The sequence below is a fragment of the Medicago sativa genome, chromosome 3 (assembly GCF_051527215.1).
Source record: "Medicago sativa cultivar Bolivia chromosome 3, Bolivia_mono, whole genome shotgun sequence".
Taxonomy (NCBI): Eukaryota; Viridiplantae; Streptophyta; class Magnoliopsida; order Fabales; family Fabaceae; genus Medicago; species Medicago sativa.
This window is the reverse complement of record NC_140751.1, coordinates 27,722,271-27,745,966: the sequence shown is the minus strand read 5'-3', so window position 1 is coordinate 27,745,966 and position 23,696 is coordinate 27,722,271. Positions and strand designations below refer to the sequence as shown.

Here is a 23,696-nt window from a genome sequence, read left to right as displayed (position 1 = left end):
CCCATTGGATCCAATATCAATGTTCATTCTTTTCCAAGTCCGAATTATTCTATTAAGAATAAGGCAAAGGTTCAAACATCCAACTTTGACACAATCCACCAATCTCAAACTCTGAAAACCAATTGCACTCAACCAACAAATTTAAATTCTAATTTAATACATTCTAATTATAATGTTAGGAAGTATGTACCTGGTCAAAATCTCCTCAACAAGTTTTCTGCAACTATTCCACACACTTCTAAATATTCTCCATGTCCAAAGGTGGGAACAAAACGTGCTTTCCCAGTCAATGATTCTGAGGCTGCAGGAAATCTCAATATAAAAAACAGGAAGCCAAAGCAATCACGAATACAATGTATGTCAAAACCTGTATCTGAAATATATAATGACTTACTTTGCCAACTCCAAACAAGACATCAAAGTACCAACAATGTTCTTCAGCTTAATGGGTTTGTTCCTCAGACATTCAATAGATGGTGTACTTCACAAAAAGAGGCTCAATCTACAGTTCCAGCTAATGTCCAAACATTCAAGGTTCAGCCAACACCAACGCAGCACTCTCACCTTCCTGCATCCACACTTAACAACCATTTCAGGTCACAAACACAATTCAGCAAACCTACTCAACTTCCACATTCAAATTCTAAATCATGTCATTCTAATGATAATGTTAGGAAGTATGTACATGGCCAAAATCTACTGCCACATTTGGATGCTACTGTTCAAGTTCCTGTACTGCCTTCTCCATCTCTTAATGTTGGAGAAAAACGTCCTTCTGATCACACTGATACTGCACAAAATATTAATGTTAAAAAGAGAAGGGCTGCTCATAACTATCAAAGGTCATATAACAATGGTGTTGCATCAATTCATACAAGTCCACCTGAACCATCACATTCCAATGTCAATCCCCATCCCTCTGCCCAAACCTCTGGATCAACAAGTAGAGTGTCAAACAAACGCAAACATATTGAAACTGATGCTGAGTATTTTGAAACAATGTCTGATAGATTACCATATGGAACACAAGATGATAGTGGTCATGCATCTTCTGATGTTGATTCTGATGCTGATTCGAATGCAACTGATCAAACTCAATCAGATACCAGTAGTGATGCAGATCTTGAAATCAATGATGATAATGAAGCACAAGGTATATTCAGATTAAATCCTGTTTGATCTTCATTACAAAGTTTATACATAATGCATCGTCTTATTAGGGCACCATTATATCATCAAATCTTAATTAGTATCATCATTGTCCTTAGTAATCATGTGTAATGTTTTGAACGTTGTCACAGGATATGGTGATATAGGGCAACCCAATTGGGAGTGTGAATTTTGTGGAGCGTTAATGTGGTATCAAGAAAGGAGGCAGAAGTCAAAAAATACTACAAAACCTAAGTTTCAACTATGTTGTCAACATGGGAAGGTTCAATTGCCTTTACTGGAACAGCCTCCACAGCTTCTTCAACATCTTTTATTTGATAACCAAAGCAAAACCAGCAAGAATTATCAGAACAATGCTAGAACGTACAATGCCATGTTCTCATTTACTTCACCTGGTATGAAAATGGATTCATACACAAACAGAGGAAAAGGTCCACCTGTACTACGAATGCAAGGTCAGACATGTCATAGAATTGGAAGCATGTTGCCCTTAGCCGGACAACGACCTAAGTTTGCTCAGCTATATATCCATGACACTGACAATGAGATTTCTAACAGAATTGGTTCTTTTAGGTATATACAATTATATACTTGTATGGTTTCAAATCAGTATTATATATGTTGCATTTTTCTATAGTGTCTTATATATGATGTTATTGTTTCGTTGCTTTTTCCCATACAGGGACAACAAGGATATCGATGAACAATTGGTGAAAGACTTAAGGTCAATGCTTGATGCCAATAATGTGCATGCTAAAGCGTTTAGAATGGCCAGGGATCTCTTCAAGAGTGGCCCTGTTCAGAATGTAAGGTTGAAGTTAATTGCAGACAGAAACACTGATGGCAGGGTGTACAATAAGCCAACAGTTTCAGAAGTTGCGGCACTCATTGCAGGGGATATTGATTCTGCCAAACATAGAGATATTATATTGCAAGGGCAAACAGGCAATTTACAACGAATTGATGAATTTCATGCGAGTTATCTTGGGTTTCAATATCCACTTCTTTTCCCATATGGAGAAGATGGTTATCGACCTGGGATTTTGTTGAGATATAAGGATGATACTGTTGTGAACAGCAGGAATCGGTTGACTATCAAAGCATGGTTTTGTTTTAGGATACAATCAAGAAAATTTGAGGCAAATACTTTGTATTGTTCTAGAAGACTTTTCCAACAATTTTTGGTCGATGGCTACGCAATGATGGAGGCTGAAAGGCTGAATTGGTTGAGGAAAAATCAGTCAAAGCTTAGAGTTGGGAAATACAGGCAACTAAGCGAGAAAACTGCAGGTCAAAACCAAAGTCAGCAAAAACTACAAGGCAAGAGAGTAGTTCTTCCATCAACTTTTGTAGGAAGTAAAAGATACATGGATCAACTATACTTTGATGGTATGGCAATATCAAGTGTTGTTGGTTTTCCAGATATCTTTATTACCTTCACATGTAATCCAAACTGGCCTGAAATAACAAGAGAACTAGCAAAATTCAATTTGAAACCGCAAGATCGTCCAGATATCATTGCAAGAGTTTTCAAAATCAAGTTTGATGAACTAATGAAAGACTTGACCAAAAACCACACACTTGGCAAGGTCCTTGCATGTAAGTAAACATTGCCATATTGCCTTAAATATGCTGTACACTTTAATTAGAATGATTTGTGCTAATTATTACTATTGCATTTCACAGATATGTACACAATTGAATTCCAGAAAAGAGGCTTACCACATGCTCACATTCTTATATTTTTGCATCCTTCAAGCAAGTATCCAACCCCTGCAGACATTGACAAGATCATTTCAGCTGAAATACCTGATCCAAAGAAGCACAATGATTTATACAACTTGGTCAAGAGTCACATGATTCATGGACCATGTGGGCTTGCAAGACTCTCATCACCATGCATGGGGAAAAACAATAAATGTTCCAAATTCTTTCCCAAAAAGTACATTGAACGTACTATTGTTGATCAAGATGGCTATCCTGTATACAAGAGAAGCTCAAACACTCACACCATAATCAAGAATGGTATTACCCTAGACAACAGACATGTTGTTCCATACAACAAAAAATTGTTGATGAAATATCAAGCCCACATCAACATGGAATGGTGTAACCAAAGTGCTTCGATTAAATATCTTTTCAAATACATACACAAAGGATATGATCGCATCACAGCCCGGATTGTGCCAACCGAACATAATGTGACATCTCAGGGACAACCAGTTGATGAAATCAAGCATTATCTAGATTGTAGGTATATATCACCGGCTGAAGCATGTTGGAGAATTCTGTCATTTTCAATTCATGGAAGAAAACCAGCGGTTGAACGCATGTTCTTTCATTTAGTTGGTGAGAAATGCATATACTTTACTGATCATTCCACCATGGAAAATGTGCTAGAAAAGGCAAGTGTCACCGAATCTATGTTCACAGCATGGCTACAGGCAAATCAAGAATATGAGGCTGCAAGACAATTGACATATGGTCAATTTGTTTCTAAATTTGTTTTCAGCAAAAAAGATAGAATTTGGACTCCTAGAAAGAGGGGTTATACTATTGGTAGATTAATCTGGGTTCCACCTACAACCGGAGAATTGTTCTATTTGCGGATGATGTTAACCGTTGTCAAAGGACCAAAAACATATGAAGAAATTCGCAAAGTTGGAGATATACAGTTTCTATCATTCAGAGAGGCTTGCTTTGCTATGGGATTCCTAAATGATGATATGGAGTTCATTGGCGCCATTAGAGAAGCATACCAATGGGGTTCCGGTTATTTTTTGAGAAGATTGTTTGTGATTATGCTACTTTCTGGAGCAATGAATAGACCACGTCACGTATGGAATAAGACTATTCATTGGTTGTCTGATGGAATCCTACGTGAACAGCGAAACTTGGCAAACAATCAAGGTTTGTTCATATAATGCAGAACAAAATATGTTTATTTTTAAAATGTCTTTATTTTCAAATCACTTTTCCTCCTCTTCATCTATTTTAAAATATCTTTATGTTTCGCAGAATTGATGCTCAGTGAGGAACAAATTCAAAATCTAACTTTGATCGAAATTGAGAAATTATTACAATCAAGTAGAAGGACTTTGAAGGATTTTGCTTCCTTGCCTTATCCAAATGGATATGTACTTGAGCAGCTGGGCAATAGATTAATCTACGATGAACGTAGTTATGATATTGGAACCCTCCAAACAGAGTTTCAAGAATTATTTTCATCCCTTACAGGTATTATACTACTTTGTAGATTTATCACTACAAACTACCATTATTTTATATATACACTATAAAATTAATGACCATGCTGTTTCCCTTTGTTATTCAACAGATGAGCAGAGAGTTATTTTTGACAAGATCATGTTGGCTGTTACTAATCAAAAAGGAGGTGTTTTCTTCTTGCATGGTTATGGTGGGACAGGTAAAACTTTCATGTGGCGCACACTTGCAAGTGCATTGCGATCAAAGCATGAAATTGTGTTGACTGTTGCCTCAAGCGGAATTGCATCGCTACTTCTACCCGGAGGCCGAACTGCACATTCTAAGTTTAAAATGCCTGTGCCTACATTAGATAACTCCATGTGCAACATTGATCATGATAGTGATATGGCAGACCTTCTTCGTCAAACCAAGCTTATAATATGGGACGAAGCACCGATGTCCCATAGATATACTTTTGAGTGCTTGGACAGAACGCTTAAAGATATTATGGGTGATGGGATTAAGAAAAGTGAGCTCATCTTTGGGGGGAAGGTTGTAGTATTTGGTGGGGATTTTAGACAGATATTACCAGTTATACCAAGAGCCAACCGTTCTGATATTGTCCATGCCTCAATCAATTCTTCATATATTTGGGATCATTGTCAAGTTCTTGAATTGACAAAAAATATGAGATTGAAGCATGGTTCAGATCCTAAAGAAAACGAAGAAATTGAAGAATTTTCAAACTGGCTTTTACGTCTTGGAGAGGGAAGAATTAACGAGCCTAATGATGGTTATGCTGAGATCCCTATTCCCAAAGATATGTTGCTAACTGAGTATGAAGATCCTATCCTTGCTATTGTTCAAAGTACATATCCTAACTTCTTGGATAATTACAAATCTTACGATTACTTGAAGAGCAGAGCCATTTTGGCTTCAACTATTGAAGTTGTTGATCAAATAAATGACTATGTTTTAGGTCTAATGCCAGGTATTATAATGTAACCCTTCTGTATCAAACATCATTATTTCTATTTTGCTGGTTTAAAGAATAACAATCGAGCTTCCTTTGAAACTGTGCAGGAGAAGAGCGAGTCTATTTCAGTGCCAACTCTATTGATAGATCAGAAATGCATGATAGTACTGTTACAGATGTTTTAACACCTGAATTCTTAAGTACATTGCGAACTTCTGGACTACCAAATCATAGCATCAAACTAAAAGTAGGGTGTCCCATTATGTTATTGAGGAACATAGATCAAGCTGAAGGACTTTGCAATGGGACAAGATTGATAGTAACAAAGATGGCTACTCACGTTTTGGAAGCTAAGATAATGGGTGGCAAACATCATGGGAATATTATCTATATACCACGTATGGATATGTCACCATCTCAATCTCCTTGGCCATTCAAGTTATGTAGGAGACAATTTCCGATTGTAGTTTCTTACTCAATGACGATCAACAAATCTCAAGGTCAGTCTCTTGATTGGGTTGGCCTTTATTTACCTAAAGATGTCTTTAGTCATGGCCAAATCTATGTTGCAATCTCAAGAGTAACCAGCAAAAAGGGTATCAAGATACTCATACATGATGAACATAAACTCCCAAAAGACACTACCACAAACGTTGTTTACAAAGAAATATTTGAAAATGTTTGACAAGTAAGTACTCTCCTAATTATTTTTGAATCTAATTATGCAGATTCAATATCTTTTCGTATAATACTATATCATAATAATCATGCTCATGCTTAATAAATATGTTAACTTACAATACAGGTGCCATGATTGCAGAAGCCATGTTTTGCTGCATCCTCCTCTAAAATAGACTCTGCCATTTTTTGTTGTTCAAGCTTCAGTTTTTCCAATACTTCAGTTGTAAAGTGATAAAATCAACTTGTCCTACTTCACTATATACTATTGCTATTTCATTGTTGGTTCATCTTTCTCATGATTATTTTATGACCTTCTGACTTTACTGGATTCAAAACTGTTTCATCATCAATTATAACTATCTTCATTAATATATGAGAATATAATGAGGCCAAGATAATTGGCCCAACTTTGACTTCATATAGGAGGACTCCTTCAATAGTTATGAAGCTTTCAAAATCGATTTAATTTAAAATAAACTTACTTTAGACCAGTGCAATATCACTTCCATACTCAGGATCTATAAGTTCCCAGGTTAATTCAAGTTAGAAAGTGCTAATTTATAATTACATATAGATTGATTGGATGCATATCTCCTTTTATGATGTCTTCAGTTCTGTCAAAACCAACAAACAACTTCATTGAAGCTTTTTATTAATTGTATTATGGTAAAATATCTGCATCAATAACAGAAGAAAATGATACAACAACAATTATGAAAATTAACTACTTACATTGTTGGCCATAGCAGCAAGATGATGAGATGTTGCAGCTGTGGAGGCTATATCATAAATATATCTTCAAATGTTTTCCCAACAAACTATAGATTTTAAGGCGATCTATTTCACACCAAAGTCAATTAATGAACTTCCCAACCATAATACTCAAGCTTTTTCAGTCCAATTAATTGTATATTTTCATACACCATACCATGGGAGGTAGAATGGAGATACAAACAAAAAACAAACAGTCATGCATGTGCATCATTGAAGGTTGAATTTAACTATTACTTTCCCTCATATATCCTATCACTTACAGAATATTGCTTTAAGAATCAAACAAGACCCATTTTTTGGACAACGTGCTACTTTACAGACACATAATATTACTTCAATGTGCATTATTGAAGGTTGAATTTAACTATTACTTTTTGTTTGACACTTTTTGGGGCGTATAAGGACCGCATATAATTCTAATATATGTTTGCACAGTTACATCTTCTTATTGTTGTTGTACTTATTACAGACGTCCTATAATTTATAAAGCACAACCAAGTTGTCCACCAACCTTAATGGGCTTGGATATCGGGTAATTGACACTTTTTCAAGCCCACATTTTTCTTAATAAGCACACTTAAATTGTTAGTGAGTTAATATGTTAGGTCTGTTCACTATTGATATGTTTCATTATCTAACTCACTTTCTCATTGTAACCTTTAATATGACAGCAGTGTTGGTCGAGCTATTTACTGCATTATTTCTACCTCCTACTTCACATGCATTTATTCTTTTTCATAAGTCTTTTCCCTCAGTCTAGATTTAACACATCAATGCAAACTTACTGCAATCAGATAGTGTAGATTCTTTCAAATTCAAAAAAACCAATACTTCCTCATAACATGCATGCTATCCAGCTAATATTTTTGGTTTTTTCGTGGCAGTGCAGCAAACCAAATCTGCCAAGATGCCTTACCATATCTTCCTTCATCAACCTTTTTTCATTTCCAACATATTTTAACATTTTATATTTAATGTTGTCACTAATTTGATAATTAATATTGTACAGATCAATGTTATTAGTAATCTCATATTATATATACCCAATGACAATCATAATTATCTACATCACTTATTTTCTCCACTATTCAACTACAAAATTGGCTAACTCAAATTATGGAATCTCATCAAACTATCATTCAACAGATTCCTATTGGAACTATGTGTGCTGCAAGAATATTAGGCCAGGTATAAACAAAATGGTTTTGTTATAATTATAGTCATAGATTTCGTGGTTTTCATTAACTGTCGAATATAAACATCACTAACCAAAACTATCACAATAATATTACAATACAAAACAAAACATTATTAAATCACACATAGTACATCACGTTACAATTACAAATAATTATAAATATACCTAAAATACTACAAGTACAACAATACTTATTCAACAACAACTGCTACAAACACATCCCAAACAAGATAAAAAACTCCAACTATACATAAAGATTCAAACATCCCTCTCCAGAAATTTCACATAGCAATTGAAAGGATTATTGTTGTAAATTTGAAACAAAAGCCTATCATCAACTTCCACATTACATTTCTTAACAAAATCATTCCACCCTTGCCCTATGTACCTCTTCATCTTATCACCATCTTCAAAAAAAACATCACAGTTGATATCTTCAATACCATCTTCATCTGAATCAACCAAGGTCAGTGTGATTTGCTTCTGATCTGCCTTTAGAATTTCGACTCCTATGTGTATAGGAATACGCTGTAAAACATACACCAATCCAGTGTTTATAAATAACACAACAAATTTAACAAATATTAAAACAACCATAAAACACTTACAACAGCATAAGTTGGACGAAGATGTGCAGAACTAACTAAAATCTCCCATGAATTGTTTGTAACTCTTAGACATGGAGGTACCGGCTCTGGTTCCTTATAGTCATCATATTGCATGTCAAATTTTGGAACTGGATCAGAACCAGGAACATAGTAACCTTCCTTGGTAAATGACTGGTAGCATTCTTCTTCTGAATCATGGTTTTTGGAACCCCCGCTGTTAAGAACAACCATTCCATTTGTAATATAATACTTGAACAAAAAAATCTTTAATACACAAGTAAAGATATCGAAGAGATGTTACTTTACATATGATTTTTACCTCTTTGAACAAGACATGATGACAGGAATAAGCAAACTGCAACCAATTTTGTTATGTGATGAAAACAGCACTATGCCTGGAATAAGCAAACTGCAACCAATTTTGTTATGTGATGAAAACAGCACTATGCCTGCAATTGCACACCTAATGCATATTTTTATATAACAGGTGGTCCATGTATGTTTTTGGGCTAAGCCATCCTAACTTATATATTTTCGGCGGCCCAACACACTTTTTTGCTTTTACACCCTACTTATTCACTCATTCACTTTACCATGGATTCATTAAATAAGACAATCAATATTTTAAATTTCTTAAATCCATTTTCTATTTACATTATTTTTGTCCTACTATAACCATAATTTATTTTCCTTTTTTCTATTTACATATGAATTTTAAAAAAATACAATTTCTCTCTCAAATTTTGATAGTTTATCAATAAAATATCTGATATACATTCAATAATCATACCAACTTCTTATTTTTACATTATGAACCATAAATAATTTCATGTCATTTTCTAATTAATCCACGACTATCTAAATTTTTATTACAATAATTTAAATATTAAACAATTACTGTACCCGTGCGTCAGCACGGGTATACCACTAGTGAGGATTAGAAAGAAAGACTCAAAATTAAAATTCTCAAAATTTATACATTTTATTCCTCAAATTCTCGAAAGGAGAAATTAAACTCAAACATATTGCCAATCTTCAATACACTAAACAAAACTAAATAAAGACCTAACATGTGATTCTCGTTATAGACAACATAACATATATACATAATGACATTCATATGGAGCATGTTGAAACGGTTTGAGTTGGAATTCTTAGAGCCTCTGCATTATAAATGAGCTACAACAGCATAATAACCAAGAAATTAATTAAAAGAGTAAAATAGAGTAGTGTTTTATAATGGTTATGTAGCTAAAAAGACACAAATAGAATAGAATGAGAATATTGTACCAAAAAAAAAAGAATAGAATGAGAATAAATGAAAAGTTAGTGGCAAAGTATCAATAGAGAATGAAAAATTAGAGCTCATTTAGACATGCCACATCATAAAAACTCTTGCATAAGAATAATTCAAGTTTCAAATTAAGAGATATATAGAAGATATATAGGGAAACTAATCACCTAAGTCATTGTAATAATCTCATGATATAGCATCCAATACTATATGCTGTTCATAAATACCGGGTCCCAATATTCTTAGGAATATAATCACAAATTAAAACACAAAATTTAATGAAAATTAGGGCTCGTTTGTTACGGATTAAAATAAAAGTGATTTTGATATAAAATAATTTAGAGATTATATGAAAAATCAGAATCTAGTTTGCGTTTATTTACTGTAATAAAAATCACTTTTTGTAAACAAATAATTTAGTTTGTTTGGATACAACTATATAAAAGAGATTTTTTGTTACAAAATTAGTTCAATCTTTTAAATTATATTTTCTCTCTCCTCTAAAAAAAATCTATTTTATTTTAAGCTGCTCCTAACAGCTTTTCATTTGAAGTTGTTTTTAGATTATTTTTAGATTCTGATTTTTTTTTTTAAAATCTGTAACAAACGGATACAATACTCTTAAAAGTGATTATTTTTTTAAAATAAGTGATTTTTTTTCTTAAAAAAACTATAACAAACGAGCTCTAACTCTCCCAAAGAGCCTATTGATTGGAAATATAGAATTTAATGAAATTCTATCTTGTTTAAACTTATGGACTATAGAAGGCAACCAATGTGCAGATTTTTTGGCCAAGTTAGGAGCAATTTCTAATAGCAGTCTTCTTCTCCACTCGTCGCCGCCTGATGATCTCCGTCCTTTCTTACGGAATGATGCTGCCGGAGGAACTTTGTTCCTGAGATCCTAGTCTCTTTTGTTCTTTTGTTTCTTTTTGATTAGCTGTGTAAAAAAAAAAACTGTAAATAGTATATCACAACTTTCCACACCTTACCAAATTAGTTTGACACCAAAATATTCCTTTCTAAGAAACTTAAAATCACCTATAATGTTTATTACTCCCTCCGTCCCGGAATATCTGACCCATTTACTAAAAAAAAGTGTTCCAAAATAACTGACCCAATTAAATGGATTTGATAATACGATTTTACAGGGCATTTTTCATCATTAACACACAAAAAAAAGTCGTTCATGGTCTACAATCATTTAATCGCTCAAAATAATTAATTGAGAAAAATGCTTTGATAATTCAGAGTTTAAACAAAAAATAAATAAAATCTAGCAAATGATTATTATCTAGTTAAAATTTGATCTCAAATTTTTCCAATTGATTCAGTTTTATTTAAAGTTCATTAATCATTTGAGTGCAAGTATTTGATGATGTATGTTTCAACTTTCAATGTTTTATATGCTAGTTAATATTTTTTTTCCTAATTATTTATTTATTTATTTATTTTTGTGTAGATAATATAATAAGTGTCAATTTTATTTATATTTAAAATCTTAGGAGCCAGCAAAGCCCGGAACATACCAACCTTTTGGCGGTGGACAAAGACTATGCCCTGGAAACACTCTTGCGAGAATTCAACTTGCACTTCTACTTCATCATTTGTCCATAGGATACAAGTAATGTTTGATCATTGTATTTTTATATAATTAACATTTATGGTTTTTAACTTTAACAAATTTTGATAAGTAGACCATCATATTTCTGAAACGCTAGCAACATTCACTTTTCAACACACTTTAGCATTCATTCTTATATTGGATGAAATTAATGCATGTCCCACCACTTTGTTTAAAAGTTTAATTTTCAAAGTGTAGAGCCACATTAATTTAAACGAATAAAAGGGTGAGTATCAGAGAGAATGTTCAAAAAAGAGTGTTGTTAGCATTACTCTTATGAAATATCACTGTATTCTTTACTCACTATAGGATACTTTGAGCTAGGGTATATTTTTTATTTTTTATTTTTCTATACGAACTTAATGCAGGTGGGAGCTCATTAATCCAAATGCAGATATAATTTATCTTTCACATCCTGCTCCAGTTGATGGGGTCGAGGTTAAGTTCAGCAAATTGTGAAGAAAAAACCATGAAAAATGGACCGTGCTCATTACCTATTAGCCAACTTGACCAGATGTATTCAAGTTACTGTTTTCCTTAAGTTTCATTTTAGCTTATTAAAAAAAAGTTACTGTTTCCTCTTACTACATGTAGAATTGTAAACGATGAAAATGCTAACTTTAAACCTTTATGTTTGTTATATTTTGCTTATGACTAGTATCTACTAGATGGAGACTTACATGTGTATCTCTTTAGATTCCTGACACTGTTACACATAATGTATTATCACTTATCGTATTTTTTGTGTAATTTGTGTTTCAATTTTAAATATCAACATACAATCAAATATTATTTGTTTACAAATGTTACTGTTTTGTCCTTCTTGATTTGTCTTAATAAGACAAACAAATGAAAATACTTATTTTGGTATTGCAATGTGGTGTCTCGTAGGTATACTAACGTTGTATTTAAGAGATTTGGTTTTTTCATTAATAAATGATTAACGACACAACTTGTTGTTTGTTTGTCTTTCACTTATGTATAAATTACATGACAATGAAACTAAAATTGGTTGAATTGAAATGAGATTGTTATAGAAATCAATGAACTATCTATCTCTCTCTCTCTCTCTCTACATATATATATATATATATATATATATATATATATATTCAACTTTCCTCAATCATTTTTTTATTTGTAATTGCATGTAAGTGTAAAATTGAAAGAAATGTTTTTTTTAAGAAGTCGAACCAATTCTGTAACACCCATACCAGACGTATCTAGAAAGTCTAGCACGTGCGTTAATATTAGTACTGGATACATTAAAATTTACAACATAAACTACATACAAATGAATATTTATACAACAAATTGCGTTCGAACATAAATAACATAACCATCTCAACCATACATATATAATTCATCCTTAAAATCCAAAGCATCCTGCAGCGACACGAACGCACACTTGTTGAAATATCCATCCGATTTCAAGCTTGCATATCCAACCTGTTTATCTGAAACAAATAAGGATTGGGATGAGACATAATGTCTCAGTGAGTTCCCCTAAATCCTAGGCTATAGGCAACCTCAAGGGGAAACCTACGGTCACCACGTGTCTACATTAGAACCGGACGGTTGATTATACGTGTGTGGGGACTTGCATTCTTAGACGGTAGTGCATACTAGAGCCGTCATAATTTAATCTTAACTTGTTATAGGCTTCTCATCTATACATGTCATGGCGATTGAGGGAACCTAAACCGCATTGCCAAGTGTACGCTTTACGTAACAAGGCCTAAACATAAATAACATAGCATATTCATGACATGATTCTAATCCGGACGATTAGGGAAACCTAAGGTCGTCACGGGCATAGCTTTCTTTACTTGTCCTATACATATCTTGCTCTCGTCTAATAGCATTTCATGCTCTTGTTCATGTTCTTAAACATAATCATACATGAGCTCGATCATGAGCATAAACATAACATAATCATAATAAACATAATCGTGTCTAAGTTCATTCATTAGGTTAGCGTTGAACAAACAGTTATTATCTTGATTCATTTTACGGAGAGTCGCGGGTGGAGTAACCCCGGGAACATTCCCATACATGACCGATGTACGTACATCGGACTCCCTCGGTGTCGTGCGGGTCCCTTGCGGCTTAAACCGTTCCCCTTAGGTCAAGAACCTCCCGTATCCCCCTGGCGTGGATAACAAGAGACACGAGCACCTACATCTTGTTTACTCAGTGACATGCGGGTCCCTTACGGCTTAAATCGTTCTCATTATGAGAACCCCTTGTATCCCTCTGATGTGGATATCAAGAGACATGTCACCTACACATATTAAGTCATGGTCTTGTCGTGCATATAAGTTAAACATATACATACTTGCTTATTTACCTCGGAACCTTAATCGATCCGATTAGCGGTAACTTATACTTGTTCATAAACATACTTATCATGGTGGAGAGATTAACTAATCAAACCACATCTAACATGCTTACTATCTTATTCTTAATCATGTGCGAAGATAACTTGCTTCGCGTCTTATCATCTAGGGATTCTTGCTAACTATCTAGTTCTCGACGACTAAGTCGAGGCTCTAGTTATTCCCTTACTTAATTCATCACTACCCCATCATGCTTAAACTTTCTTGAGCCATCCTTGTAATACATGCTAAGATTGCCATGATTTTTGATTCAAGGATCAATGGATGTTGTGTGCAATTTTCAATAATTTCTAAAGGACGAAAGTGCCGAAAACCTAAATTCCAAGCCGTTTATAAGTTCTAAGTTTTGATAAAACCATATTTGTTCCAGTAGAAAAATAAGTGAAAACAGTCAAAGAATACTTCGAAACGATCGCTACGGACCCCCACACGACTGCCCCCAAGCACCCGAACGCAAGACAACGCGGACGTTGTCCTGTCTGGGGCGCCTGGCGTCAGAGGGAGGGCGCCTAGCGCTGGCTCTCTGACTTGTGGGCGCCTAGCGCCCTTGTTCAGGCGCAGCGCTGCGAATTTTGCGTTTTCAGTGTTTTCGGCTACGGGTTTTCGCCATTTTTGACCCAAAACTCGTCCAATTGGACCCTGTAATGCACCAATACATCCAGCAACATGTATAACTTCATTTAAACATATCTCATGGCAATTTTATCATATAAACAACAAGAATTTCTTTGGGGTACTAAAGATTCATAAAAGCTAAACTAAAATAAAACATAATTTCTTCATAAGATTAAACAACCCAAAGGTAGGTAATCTATCTATGGAACTCACCTAACTAAGATTGCACTTGATTCCCAAAGCCTCCATGTATCCTCTTCACTTCATCAAACTCTAATCCTTGATCTTGAATCATCAATTCCATGATACATGCTCAACATAAGCATCCATGCTCAAGCAACCCAAAGCTCTAATCTTCTTAATCAATAACCAAACCCTAGCTTCATGAAAGAAAGAAGGATTGAAGCTCAAACAAACCAAAACCCTAACTTATGATTCTCTTCTTGAGAGGAGAAGTAGAGAAACCAACATAATCCAAGCTTCTAAAAGTTAAGAGATCAAGAGGGAACAAGTTTGATTCACTTGCCATGGAAGGGAAACATTTGGTGGAGAGGAAGAGAGAAGGGCGATGGAGAGAGTAGAGAGAAGGAAGAGCAAAACTCTTTCTCTCAACCCTAGAGAGAGAAAGAAAATGGGAAATGAGATATTTTGAGACCAATTCCAAATAAATATCATTTTCCATGCAATTACTAATTTGCCCTTGCCTTAAACGTATTAAATCCAACTCTGATACTTAACTCGTAATTAACTGACATCTCATAATTAACATTTTCCATTATACTTACTTTCCATGAACCTGAATCCTCTGATACGTTTGTCTGATAAAAATTCCATTAGGTAAATAGCGGGATGTTACAAATTCACTGAAGTGGGCAACCGAGGAGAATTGAACATATGACCTTGAGATGAGCAAACACCAAAATTTCATGCCAACGCTATTAGGTCAGCCCAAGTCGGTTGTCAAAGAGAGAAATTCTTGATAAGTTTGGAAACATTTTTTTAACTTTATCCACCACTTGAGCAGAGTTTATTGTAGCTTCATCTTGTTGTGAAAAATAAAATAAGAATAGTTAGAGTTCAGAATGTTGAGTTTAGAGCGTTTTGTACCGGAAGTTAGTCAGTTTTACTAGTTTGTTAATTAGTTAGTCGTTGAGCAAAATAACTCACAACCCGTGATCTATAAATAGGTGGCATTTATGGTGGGAATGTCTCTTAATTTTCCCATGATGGGAAAAACTCAAATACACCATTGATATATTATTAAAATATTGGATGGCTTGGATATAAGATTGGATACCTTTTGTACCATTTGTCTTGTTAATTTTAATTTATTTATGAATGTGCCCCTCTATTACTAATTATTATGCATTTATATATTTATATCAAAGATTTATTTATTTACGGATCTGAACGTGGCCTTTAATTTTCAAACTAACTAAAATGCTTTGATATTTTTTACGTGACAAATGACAATTACATTTTTTATGATATAGTTTGTGATCCCTCAAAAAAAAAAAAATGATATAGTTTGTGATTGAGTTTTAGCAATTATTTTTGACAGATTTGTTGTTACAATTTTGTAGTCTTTTAACGATAAAATAATTAAATAATAGTAAGAAAAAGGGTTTATCCTAATACTATGTAAATCTGCTTTCTTTATGTAAAAAAAGTGTATTAGTAGTATTGAATACCTAACCAAAGATTTGTTTGATTAATAATTGTTTGTTTATCAATAATAGTATGTAATATCCCCTAAAAAATATTGTAATATGTAAAATCCTCTCAAAAAAATACTCTCTCCGGTCACATTTATAAGTAAAAAACAATTTTTTAGGTACATCCAATAATTAATGTATCTAATCTATGAATGTGACTGGATACATTAATTATTCAATGTACCTAAAAAATCATTTTTTGCTTATAAATGTGATCAGAGGGAGTATATCGTAAAAAAAGTGTCTCAGTAGTATTGGAGGCTGAGACCGTTATTGAGAATTAGAGAAGAGGATGAAATGATATAGTCTTCACGGCAAAACAATTTCTTTAAGTCGCAGAAAAATAATAAATTAGAAATAATCGGAGGCTGGAGTTCAAAACTTAACAACAATTGTCTTTTTTTTTGTCAAGTAGCCTACTAGCTAGAGAAATTCACCTTTAAGATGAATAACTGGGATGTCCGAGGTTCGAACCCCGACTCCTACACATATTGTGCATTATCCCTTAGCAAATGAGCTAAACTACACAACAATTATCTTTATGAGTGCTTAATTAAACAACAATTAGGCACATTTCTGGAATAATAAAAAATTGTATATTTGAGAAGGTGAGGTGGACAGATGGGTTAAGAGAAAGGTGAACAAAGTGTGTATGGTGGAAATTGTATTTCAGTTTTTTTTTTTTTGTGCTTAAAGATAGAATATGTTATTTTATGGGGTGAAAAATCCAATTTGAAAACAACCGGAACCAACTGTCCATTGCCAGTCAAATCCACTTTCCCATGATGAGAAAATTAAATGTCTTTCCCACCTTAAACGTTACCTTATAAATAACTAACATGCATGTGAAAATAGCACAGTGAATAAGAGAATCACAAGTGATCAATTGAGAAATTCCACAAGAGTGCTTTCATCTCTCTCTCTCTCTCTCTCTCTCTCTCTCTCTCTCTCTCTCTCCCTCTCCCTCTCCCTCCCTCCCTCCCTCCTTCCCTCTCCCTCCCTCCTCCCTCCCTCCCTCCTCCCTCCAAAACTTTCTCAAACAACTTTCATATTTTATGTTATTTTTGTTCTTCTTCTCTCTGATAACAAGTATATCAAATGTGTGAATGAATGTGTAAAGTGAATTACACCAACATCTGTGAGGTGAAAAAGTGAGTTGCACCAACATCTGGCATCAAGAGCTAAGAGTTGAGATTTCAGAGATTCATCAATAGCGATACACACGAACATAAACTTCCCTGCAAATCTTCCAATTCTTGATGGAAAGAATTACAATAATTGGTGCAAACAAATGAAGGTGGTGTCAGGGTTCCAAGATGCGTGGGATCTGGTGCGAAATGGGATAAAACCCATTGGTAATCGTGCCACAGAGGGAGAAAGAACTACACATAAAGAAAAGAAGAAGAAAGATTACAAATCTCTGTTTATCATTCATCAATATTTTTACAAAGTTAACAGAGGGACCAATACCAATATTTTTACAAAGTGCAGGGACCAATGCCAAACAAAAAAAAAGTGCAGGGACCAGTACCAAAATCTGATGAAAGTGCAGGGACCAATGACACATTTAAACCTTTATTATATTTTAAAATTTGAAAACACTAACATTTACAATTATAATTGTTCTTTCGTATATATTTTTCTTCTTATTGACAATATAAACGTATATTTCTATATATATATATATGCCATCAAACAATCATTCAATAATTTACCTCTTACATAATTTAGCACTCATTCTTCATAAATAAAATTAATAAATAATTTTTTTGAAGGATTAATAAATAATTTTTAATGAGTGCTTCACTTAATTTTTTATAAAGAGAAATAAAACTAATTAATTACCAATAACTTTTTTTTTTGAGATGACCAACAACTTTATATACACACAGAGATTGAGGGGGGTAATCCGTCCTGTGTTCCTGTGTATGATCACTAAATTATAAATATCAATTATATTTGTTTTGTTAAACAAATATCAATTATATTTGCAGCATTATATATAAAATGTATAAAAAAATATTGCATTAAATTAATAAGTAATATTAGAAAACAGTAAATTATAATGTTCAAATTTTCTTTTTGGTGAACATGAAGGTTTAGACTAAAAAAACAAATTAAATTTATATAAGTGATTAGATTTGGAAATTGATTTAGTTTTTGCAAAAGAAACAAAAATTCGATCTATTTTCACTAAAAGAAATAAAAATTATTTTTGTTAAGTTTTCTATTTTGTGTCAAATTGCAGTTTTTTTTTTTTTTTTTATCAGACAGAGAATATCCCTAAGGATCAAAAAGCATTATTGTGAATAAAATACAATTAGATATTTGTTTTTTTGTCAAATGCAGTAAGTTGGTTCAATATTTGTTTGCTAGTAACTAGAAATGAAGGAATAAACGATTAAGAATCATACCAACAAATTGAAAGGAGTAAACTACTATAAATATATACATACGACATGCATGTAAATACAGCAACAAAGTAAGAGTTACATAGATCTAGTGACGAAGTTTACAATGGATGTAATTTATTTAGGGTGGTTGGGTCTAGTTATTGGGTTTGTGTTGTGGTGGTGGAATGAGTATTGGTATGTTATTCCTCTCAAGTTCAAATACTCAAAATCTGTCACTAAGTTGCCACCTGGTCATATGGGTCTCCCTTTCATTGGAGAAATGATTAGTTTTCTTTGGTATTTCAAAATTGTTAGACAATCAGATGACTTCATTAATGCCAAGAGACACAAGTAAGTTTTAGGAACCTCTCAAGGGCCATCTTATAATAAAAAAAAAAAAATTAAAAAGAGAATGATCAACTTAAGATATATTGGAACAACCATTTTCTTGAATAATCGATCCAACCATTGATTGATATTTATTTATTTATTAAATTGATTATTTTGTGTCTAATTCTATATAATTTAAGCAATAGTAAGTAATCAAATGTTTATTATTTTCATATATTTTACAAATGCATAAGGCATCAATCTTAACATATCTCAATTTACGTAATAGTAATTAATTTTATAGATAAAAGTTGTTGAACGATGTTACAATACTAAAATATTATAATGGTTTTAGTTTCTTCTTTTTGAATATATTAGTTGTAGTAGGATTTTCATTTAACTTATTTTTAAGTTTAAAATGAAAACGAATAACACAAGCAGAAAAATAAAAGTTGTTTTTATCATATTCCTCACTATTGAGCCAAGTTATTGGACTCAAATGGTTAATGAATCCTACTTGAGACGAATTGTTTAGGATAATTCGAGTTTGAATTCAAGGTAAAACAATTATTGATTAAGTTTTCCTTACCTCTAGGTTAAATTCTAAATTACTACGATCATTTTTTTCTTATGCAACTTAACATATAACGAAAAATGATGACAAGGTAAATTTAAAAATTATTTTTATGGAGTGATCAAAACATAATATTTTTAAGGATTCATCAATATCGTTTTTTTTGATAAATCAATATCGTTATTATACTTAAAAAAAATAAAAATCATTACTAGAGTAACATCTAATATGGTTCGTGACGTAGGTTTGTATGGACCTAGTGTTCACAATATCAATATTCTAAAATTGTTTATACAATTGCAAAGCCTTATTCAAATTAACATGTTTGAATCTAGTATCAAATGTATCTATGATATTATTCAACTAATTTCAAATTCCTTTTTCAATATTGTCAACTTAATTTCATAATCATTGTCATAATGATACATAGTTGTTGATAAACAATGAAACAGATATGGAGATGGAGTAGGCATGTTTAGAACACATCTTTTTGGGACACCATCCATCATAGTATACACTCCAACAATTCACAAATTTGTGCTATATTCAGAGGACAAGTTCAAAGCAGAATGGCCTACTATAGAACTTATGGGTCGAAATTCATTGGTGGCTGTCCATGGAAAAGCCCATATACGCGTCCGCAACTTTGTCACCAATGCCATCAATCGACCCGATGCCCTAAACCGAATTGCTGCTCTTGTTCAACCTCGAATGGTTGCTGCTCTTCAATCTTGGGCACAAATGGGTAAAATCAAAGCTCGGTTTGAAACTCAAAAGGTATTTATTTATAGGATTAAATATTCATGACATTATGGAGCTTAAAATAATAAACTAAACCATTATGATTTATGAAATATTAAATATAGATGACATTTGAGAACATTGGGAAATTATTCTTTAGCAAAGAGCCAGGTCCTTTTCTACATTCCTTGGATAAACTCTATCAAGACTTGCTTCTAGGAGTGAGAGCCTATCCAATTAACATTCCTGGTTTTGCATACCACCATGCTCTTCAGGTTCCATTAAACTCCCATTTAATTAATCATCAACAAGTTTTGCTTCAATTAACTCCTTGAATCTATATTATTTTTATAATTAACACATTTAATTAAAATTTCAGTGTAGAAAAAAGCTTGATGACTTTTTCTGGATGGAATTAGATAACAGAAAGAATAAAGATAAGGTTGAAGCAAGTGATCTAATGGATGGGTTGATGCAGATTGAAGATGGTGATGGTGACAAATTGAGTGACAAAGAAGTTGTAGACAACATTGTCTCTCTAGTGGCTGCTGGATATCTCTCTACTTCCCTCGTATCTACTTGGGCTATGTACCTTCTTGCTAAGTATCCAATTGTGCTAAAAAAGCTTAGGGTAATATATATAATTTTTCGTTGATATATAGTTTGTATTTGTCTAAGTGACGGTCCAATAATTTTTAATAGTAAATAATATCCGAAACAAATGTTAATATATGAGACATTTCTTGTCTGCATATGAAACCTTGTTTTGTTTATAAAATCTAATAATTTTTTTTTTTATTGATAGACCTAAAACGAGAACTTTAGTAGTCTTACCTTTAAACCGGTCTTACACAGATTGTTAAGTTTAACTTTATGTTAACAATTGCAGGAAGAGAACATGGCTTTCAGAAAGAGAAGTCCAGATGATTTTATTACACCTAAAGATGTTTCGAATTTAAAATACACAAACAAGGTCTTTCATTGGTTAAGGTTTTTCATATATAATGTATAAATACAAATATAATATTTATATAGAGCAAAATCTTATTTTCTTCAATTAATTTGAACACAGGTCGTTGAAGAAGTGATAAGAATGGCAAATCTTGCAGCTTGTGCTTTCCGAAAAGTTGACACTGAAGTTGATTATAAAGGTACATGGTTGCAGTTTTTGAGAAATTTACTGTCTCATTTTTATTATCAAATTATTATTTTTTACCAAATATCTATATTGTAGAGTAAGACTGTGAGAGTAGTGTGAAACTACTAAAAAATAGTTGGGCGAAAAGGGATAACATTTGGATGTCATTGACCAACCACAATATCACAAGTGTACAAAAAAACAAAAGAAACTTTATGAAAGAGAAAGAAGAAAGTCACTTGTGATATTATGGCTGACAAATGTCACCAACCACAATGTCACCCAAGTGCTACCGGACGAAAAGACAACTACAATTAAAAATAATTTGAGATATAAAAAGGATTATCAAATAGACTTGGAAAAAAAAGTGTCTGATAACTATAATTGAGTTTTTTTTTATTTTTTTATGGGAAATGTTAACTTGTGCCCTAAAGGCACAAGTTAATGATTCAAATATAGAAAAAAATTATTGGAATGTGTGCATTGCATTTAATATTTAACTTTTTAATCATTTAAATACACAAAATTTTAGAGAAAGTTTCTTCTTTTAGGTTTCTTAACATGTGCCCTAAGGGCACAAGTTAACACTACCCTTTTTTTATTTAAGCAATCTACAATTGAGTTGATAGCTACAAAAACATTTAATGGGTTGAGGCGCAAGTTCAAACCTGCGATTTTTCATTTCACCACGTTTGAGGTGTTGATTTTCGCGACTAGACTATTTGACAATTTTTTTTTTTGTCATGACTTCATAAATCTCACATACATGGACTAGATATAAAGATATGCCATAAACCTATCAAACGGGTGACATATTCTCACCTCTCATAAAGATCGCGAATTACTCACTCTATCTCATAATGGATGACTTATTTGTAAAAAAAAAAAAAAGTTGTCCCAAAATGCATGACCCCTTTAAATTTTCAATGCAATATTAATTATATTTTTTTTCAATTTTATCATCTAATTAATATTATTGCATCACTCTTAGAGGTGTATATGGATTTTACAACTAATATTTGGTGAGGAAACTAATATCTGACGATCACAAAACCACAATTTTTTTTGTAGGTTATAAGATACCAAAGGGATGGAATGTGATTCTCCTCCTTCGTTACCTTCATACAGACCCAGATAATTTTAAGGATCCCATGCATTTCAATCCCGACAGATGGAACGTACGTATAAGGACTCTTCTTTAATTTATGTTTTAATATTTTATTTTTTTTGTGTTAAACCTTCGACCCATTTTCAATTGAGAAAAATGCATTGATAATTCAGAGTTTAAACAAAAGATAAACAAAATCTAGCAAATGATTATTATCTAGTTAAAATTTGATCTCGAATTTTTCCAATTGACCCAATTTTATTTAAAGTTCATTAATCATTTGAGTGCAAGTATTTGATGATGTTTCAATGTTCTATATGCTAGTTAATATTTTTTTCCTATTTTTGTATTTATTTTTGTGTAGATAATATAATAAGTGTCAATTTTATTTATATATAAAATCTTAGGAGCCAGCAAAGCCCGGAACATACCAACCATTTGGTGGTGGACAAAGACTATGCCCTGGAAACACTCTTGCTAGAATTCAACTTGCACTTCTACTTCATCATTTGTCCATAGGATACAAGTAATGTTTGATCATAGTATTTTGATATGTATAATAACATGGTTTATAACTTTGATAACCAGCTGAATTTAATTAGTATAATTTGTCGGTGTACAATTATTTTGCACATGTCTCCAATAATGTGTTGTCACATCAATTAATGAATATAAAAATAAAACACACGAATCTAATCGTTTTTAAGGTATATGAATGTAATGCAGGTGGGAGCTCATTAATCCAAACGCAGATATAATTTATCTTTCACATCCTGCTCCAGTTGATGGGGTCGAGGTTATGTTCAGCAAATTGTGAAGAAAAAAAACCATGAAAAAATGGACTGTGCTCATTACCTATAAGCCAACTTGACCAGATGTATTCAAGTCACTCTTTTCCCTAATATAAGTTCCATTTTAGCTTGTTAAAACAACAAGTTACTGTTTTCTCTTACTACATGTAGAATTGTAAACGATGAAAATGCTAATTTTAAACCTTTATGTTTCTTATATTTTGCTTATGACTATGTATCTAATCTACTAGATGTAGACTTACATGTGTGTCTCTTTGGATTCATGTTACACATGTATTATTATCCCTTATCGTATTTATTGTGTAATTTGTGTTTCGATTTAAAATACCAACATAAAAT

General features: G+C 32.7%; 3 protein-coding genes and 3 long non-coding RNA genes across 9 annotated transcripts; 3 read left to right on the top strand and 3 right to left on the bottom strand.

The window, feature by feature from the left end:
* Positions 1-1,330: 1,330 nt before the first annotated feature.
* On the top strand, positions 1,331-8,018 carry LOC146936873 (uncharacterized). Its single transcript, XM_085751439.1, has 6 exons — positions 1,331-1,743; positions 1,853-2,769; positions 2,857-4,080; positions 4,189-4,407; positions 4,520-5,368; positions 5,461-8,018. Exons 1-6 carry the CDS (start codon positions 1,355-1,357, stop codon positions 6,036-6,038), a joined length of 4,176 nt encoding a protein of 1,391 aa, XP_085607565.1. The 5' UTR covers positions 1,331-1,354; the 3' UTR covers positions 6,039-8,018.
* Positions 8,019-8,096: 78 nt separating this feature from the next.
* LOC146936872 (uncharacterized) lies at positions 8,097-9,543 on the bottom strand. Its single transcript, XM_085751441.1, has 3 exons — positions 8,934-9,543; positions 8,615-8,828; positions 8,097-8,534 (listed from the first exon to the last, which is right to left on the bottom strand). The coding sequence occupies exons 1-3, from the start codon at positions 8,948-8,950 to the stop codon at positions 8,265-8,267; spliced, it is 501 nt and encodes a 166-aa protein (XP_085607567.1). The 5' UTR covers positions 8,951-9,543; the 3' UTR covers positions 8,097-8,264.
* A 1,850-nt stretch (positions 9,544-11,393) lies between these two features.
* On the top strand, positions 11,394-12,207 carry LOC146936871 (uncharacterized). Its single transcript, XR_015033213.1, has 2 exons — positions 11,394-11,532; positions 11,901-12,207. It is a non-coding gene; the product is annotated as an uncharacterized LOC146936871 (long non-coding RNA).
* Positions 12,208-12,688: 481 nt separating this feature from the next.
* LOC146936870 (uncharacterized) lies at positions 12,689-15,276 on the bottom strand. Its single transcript, XR_015030754.1, has 2 exons — positions 14,760-15,276; positions 12,689-12,989 (listed from the first exon to the last, which is right to left on the bottom strand). It is a non-coding gene; the product is annotated as an uncharacterized LOC146936870 (long non-coding RNA).
* Positions 15,277-17,507: 2,231 nt separating this feature from the next.
* LOC146936869 (uncharacterized) lies at positions 17,508-18,814 on the bottom strand. The gene is made up of 3 exons (XR_015030753.1): positions 18,676-18,814; positions 18,107-18,183; positions 17,508-17,643 (listed from the first exon to the last, which is right to left on the bottom strand). It is a non-coding gene; the product is annotated as an uncharacterized LOC146936869 (long non-coding RNA).
* Positions 18,733-23,564, top strand: LOC146936868 (ent-kaurenoic acid oxidase 2-like). Of its 4 annotated transcripts, none has more exons than XM_085751445.1 (9): positions 18,733-19,005; positions 20,011-20,335; positions 20,425-20,574; positions 20,778-20,930; positions 21,189-21,272; positions 21,372-21,450; positions 22,509-22,615; positions 22,953-23,071; positions 23,272-23,564. In XM_085751445.1, exons 1-9 carry the CDS (start codon positions 18,779-18,781, stop codon positions 23,360-23,362), a joined length of 1,335 nt encoding a protein of 444 aa, XP_085607571.1. In that variant the 5' UTR covers positions 18,733-18,778; the 3' UTR covers positions 23,363-23,564. The 4 variants fall into 4 exon arrangements, with proteins under 4 accessions (XP_085607571.1, XP_085607570.1, XP_085607573.1 ...); XM_085751444.1 differs by having other exon boundaries at positions 20,679-20,930; XM_085751446.1 differs by lacking the exon at positions 18,733-19,005 and adding an exon at positions 19,379-19,542 and having other exon boundaries at positions 20,679-20,930.
* The last annotated feature ends 132 nt before the right edge of the window (positions 23,565-23,696 follow it).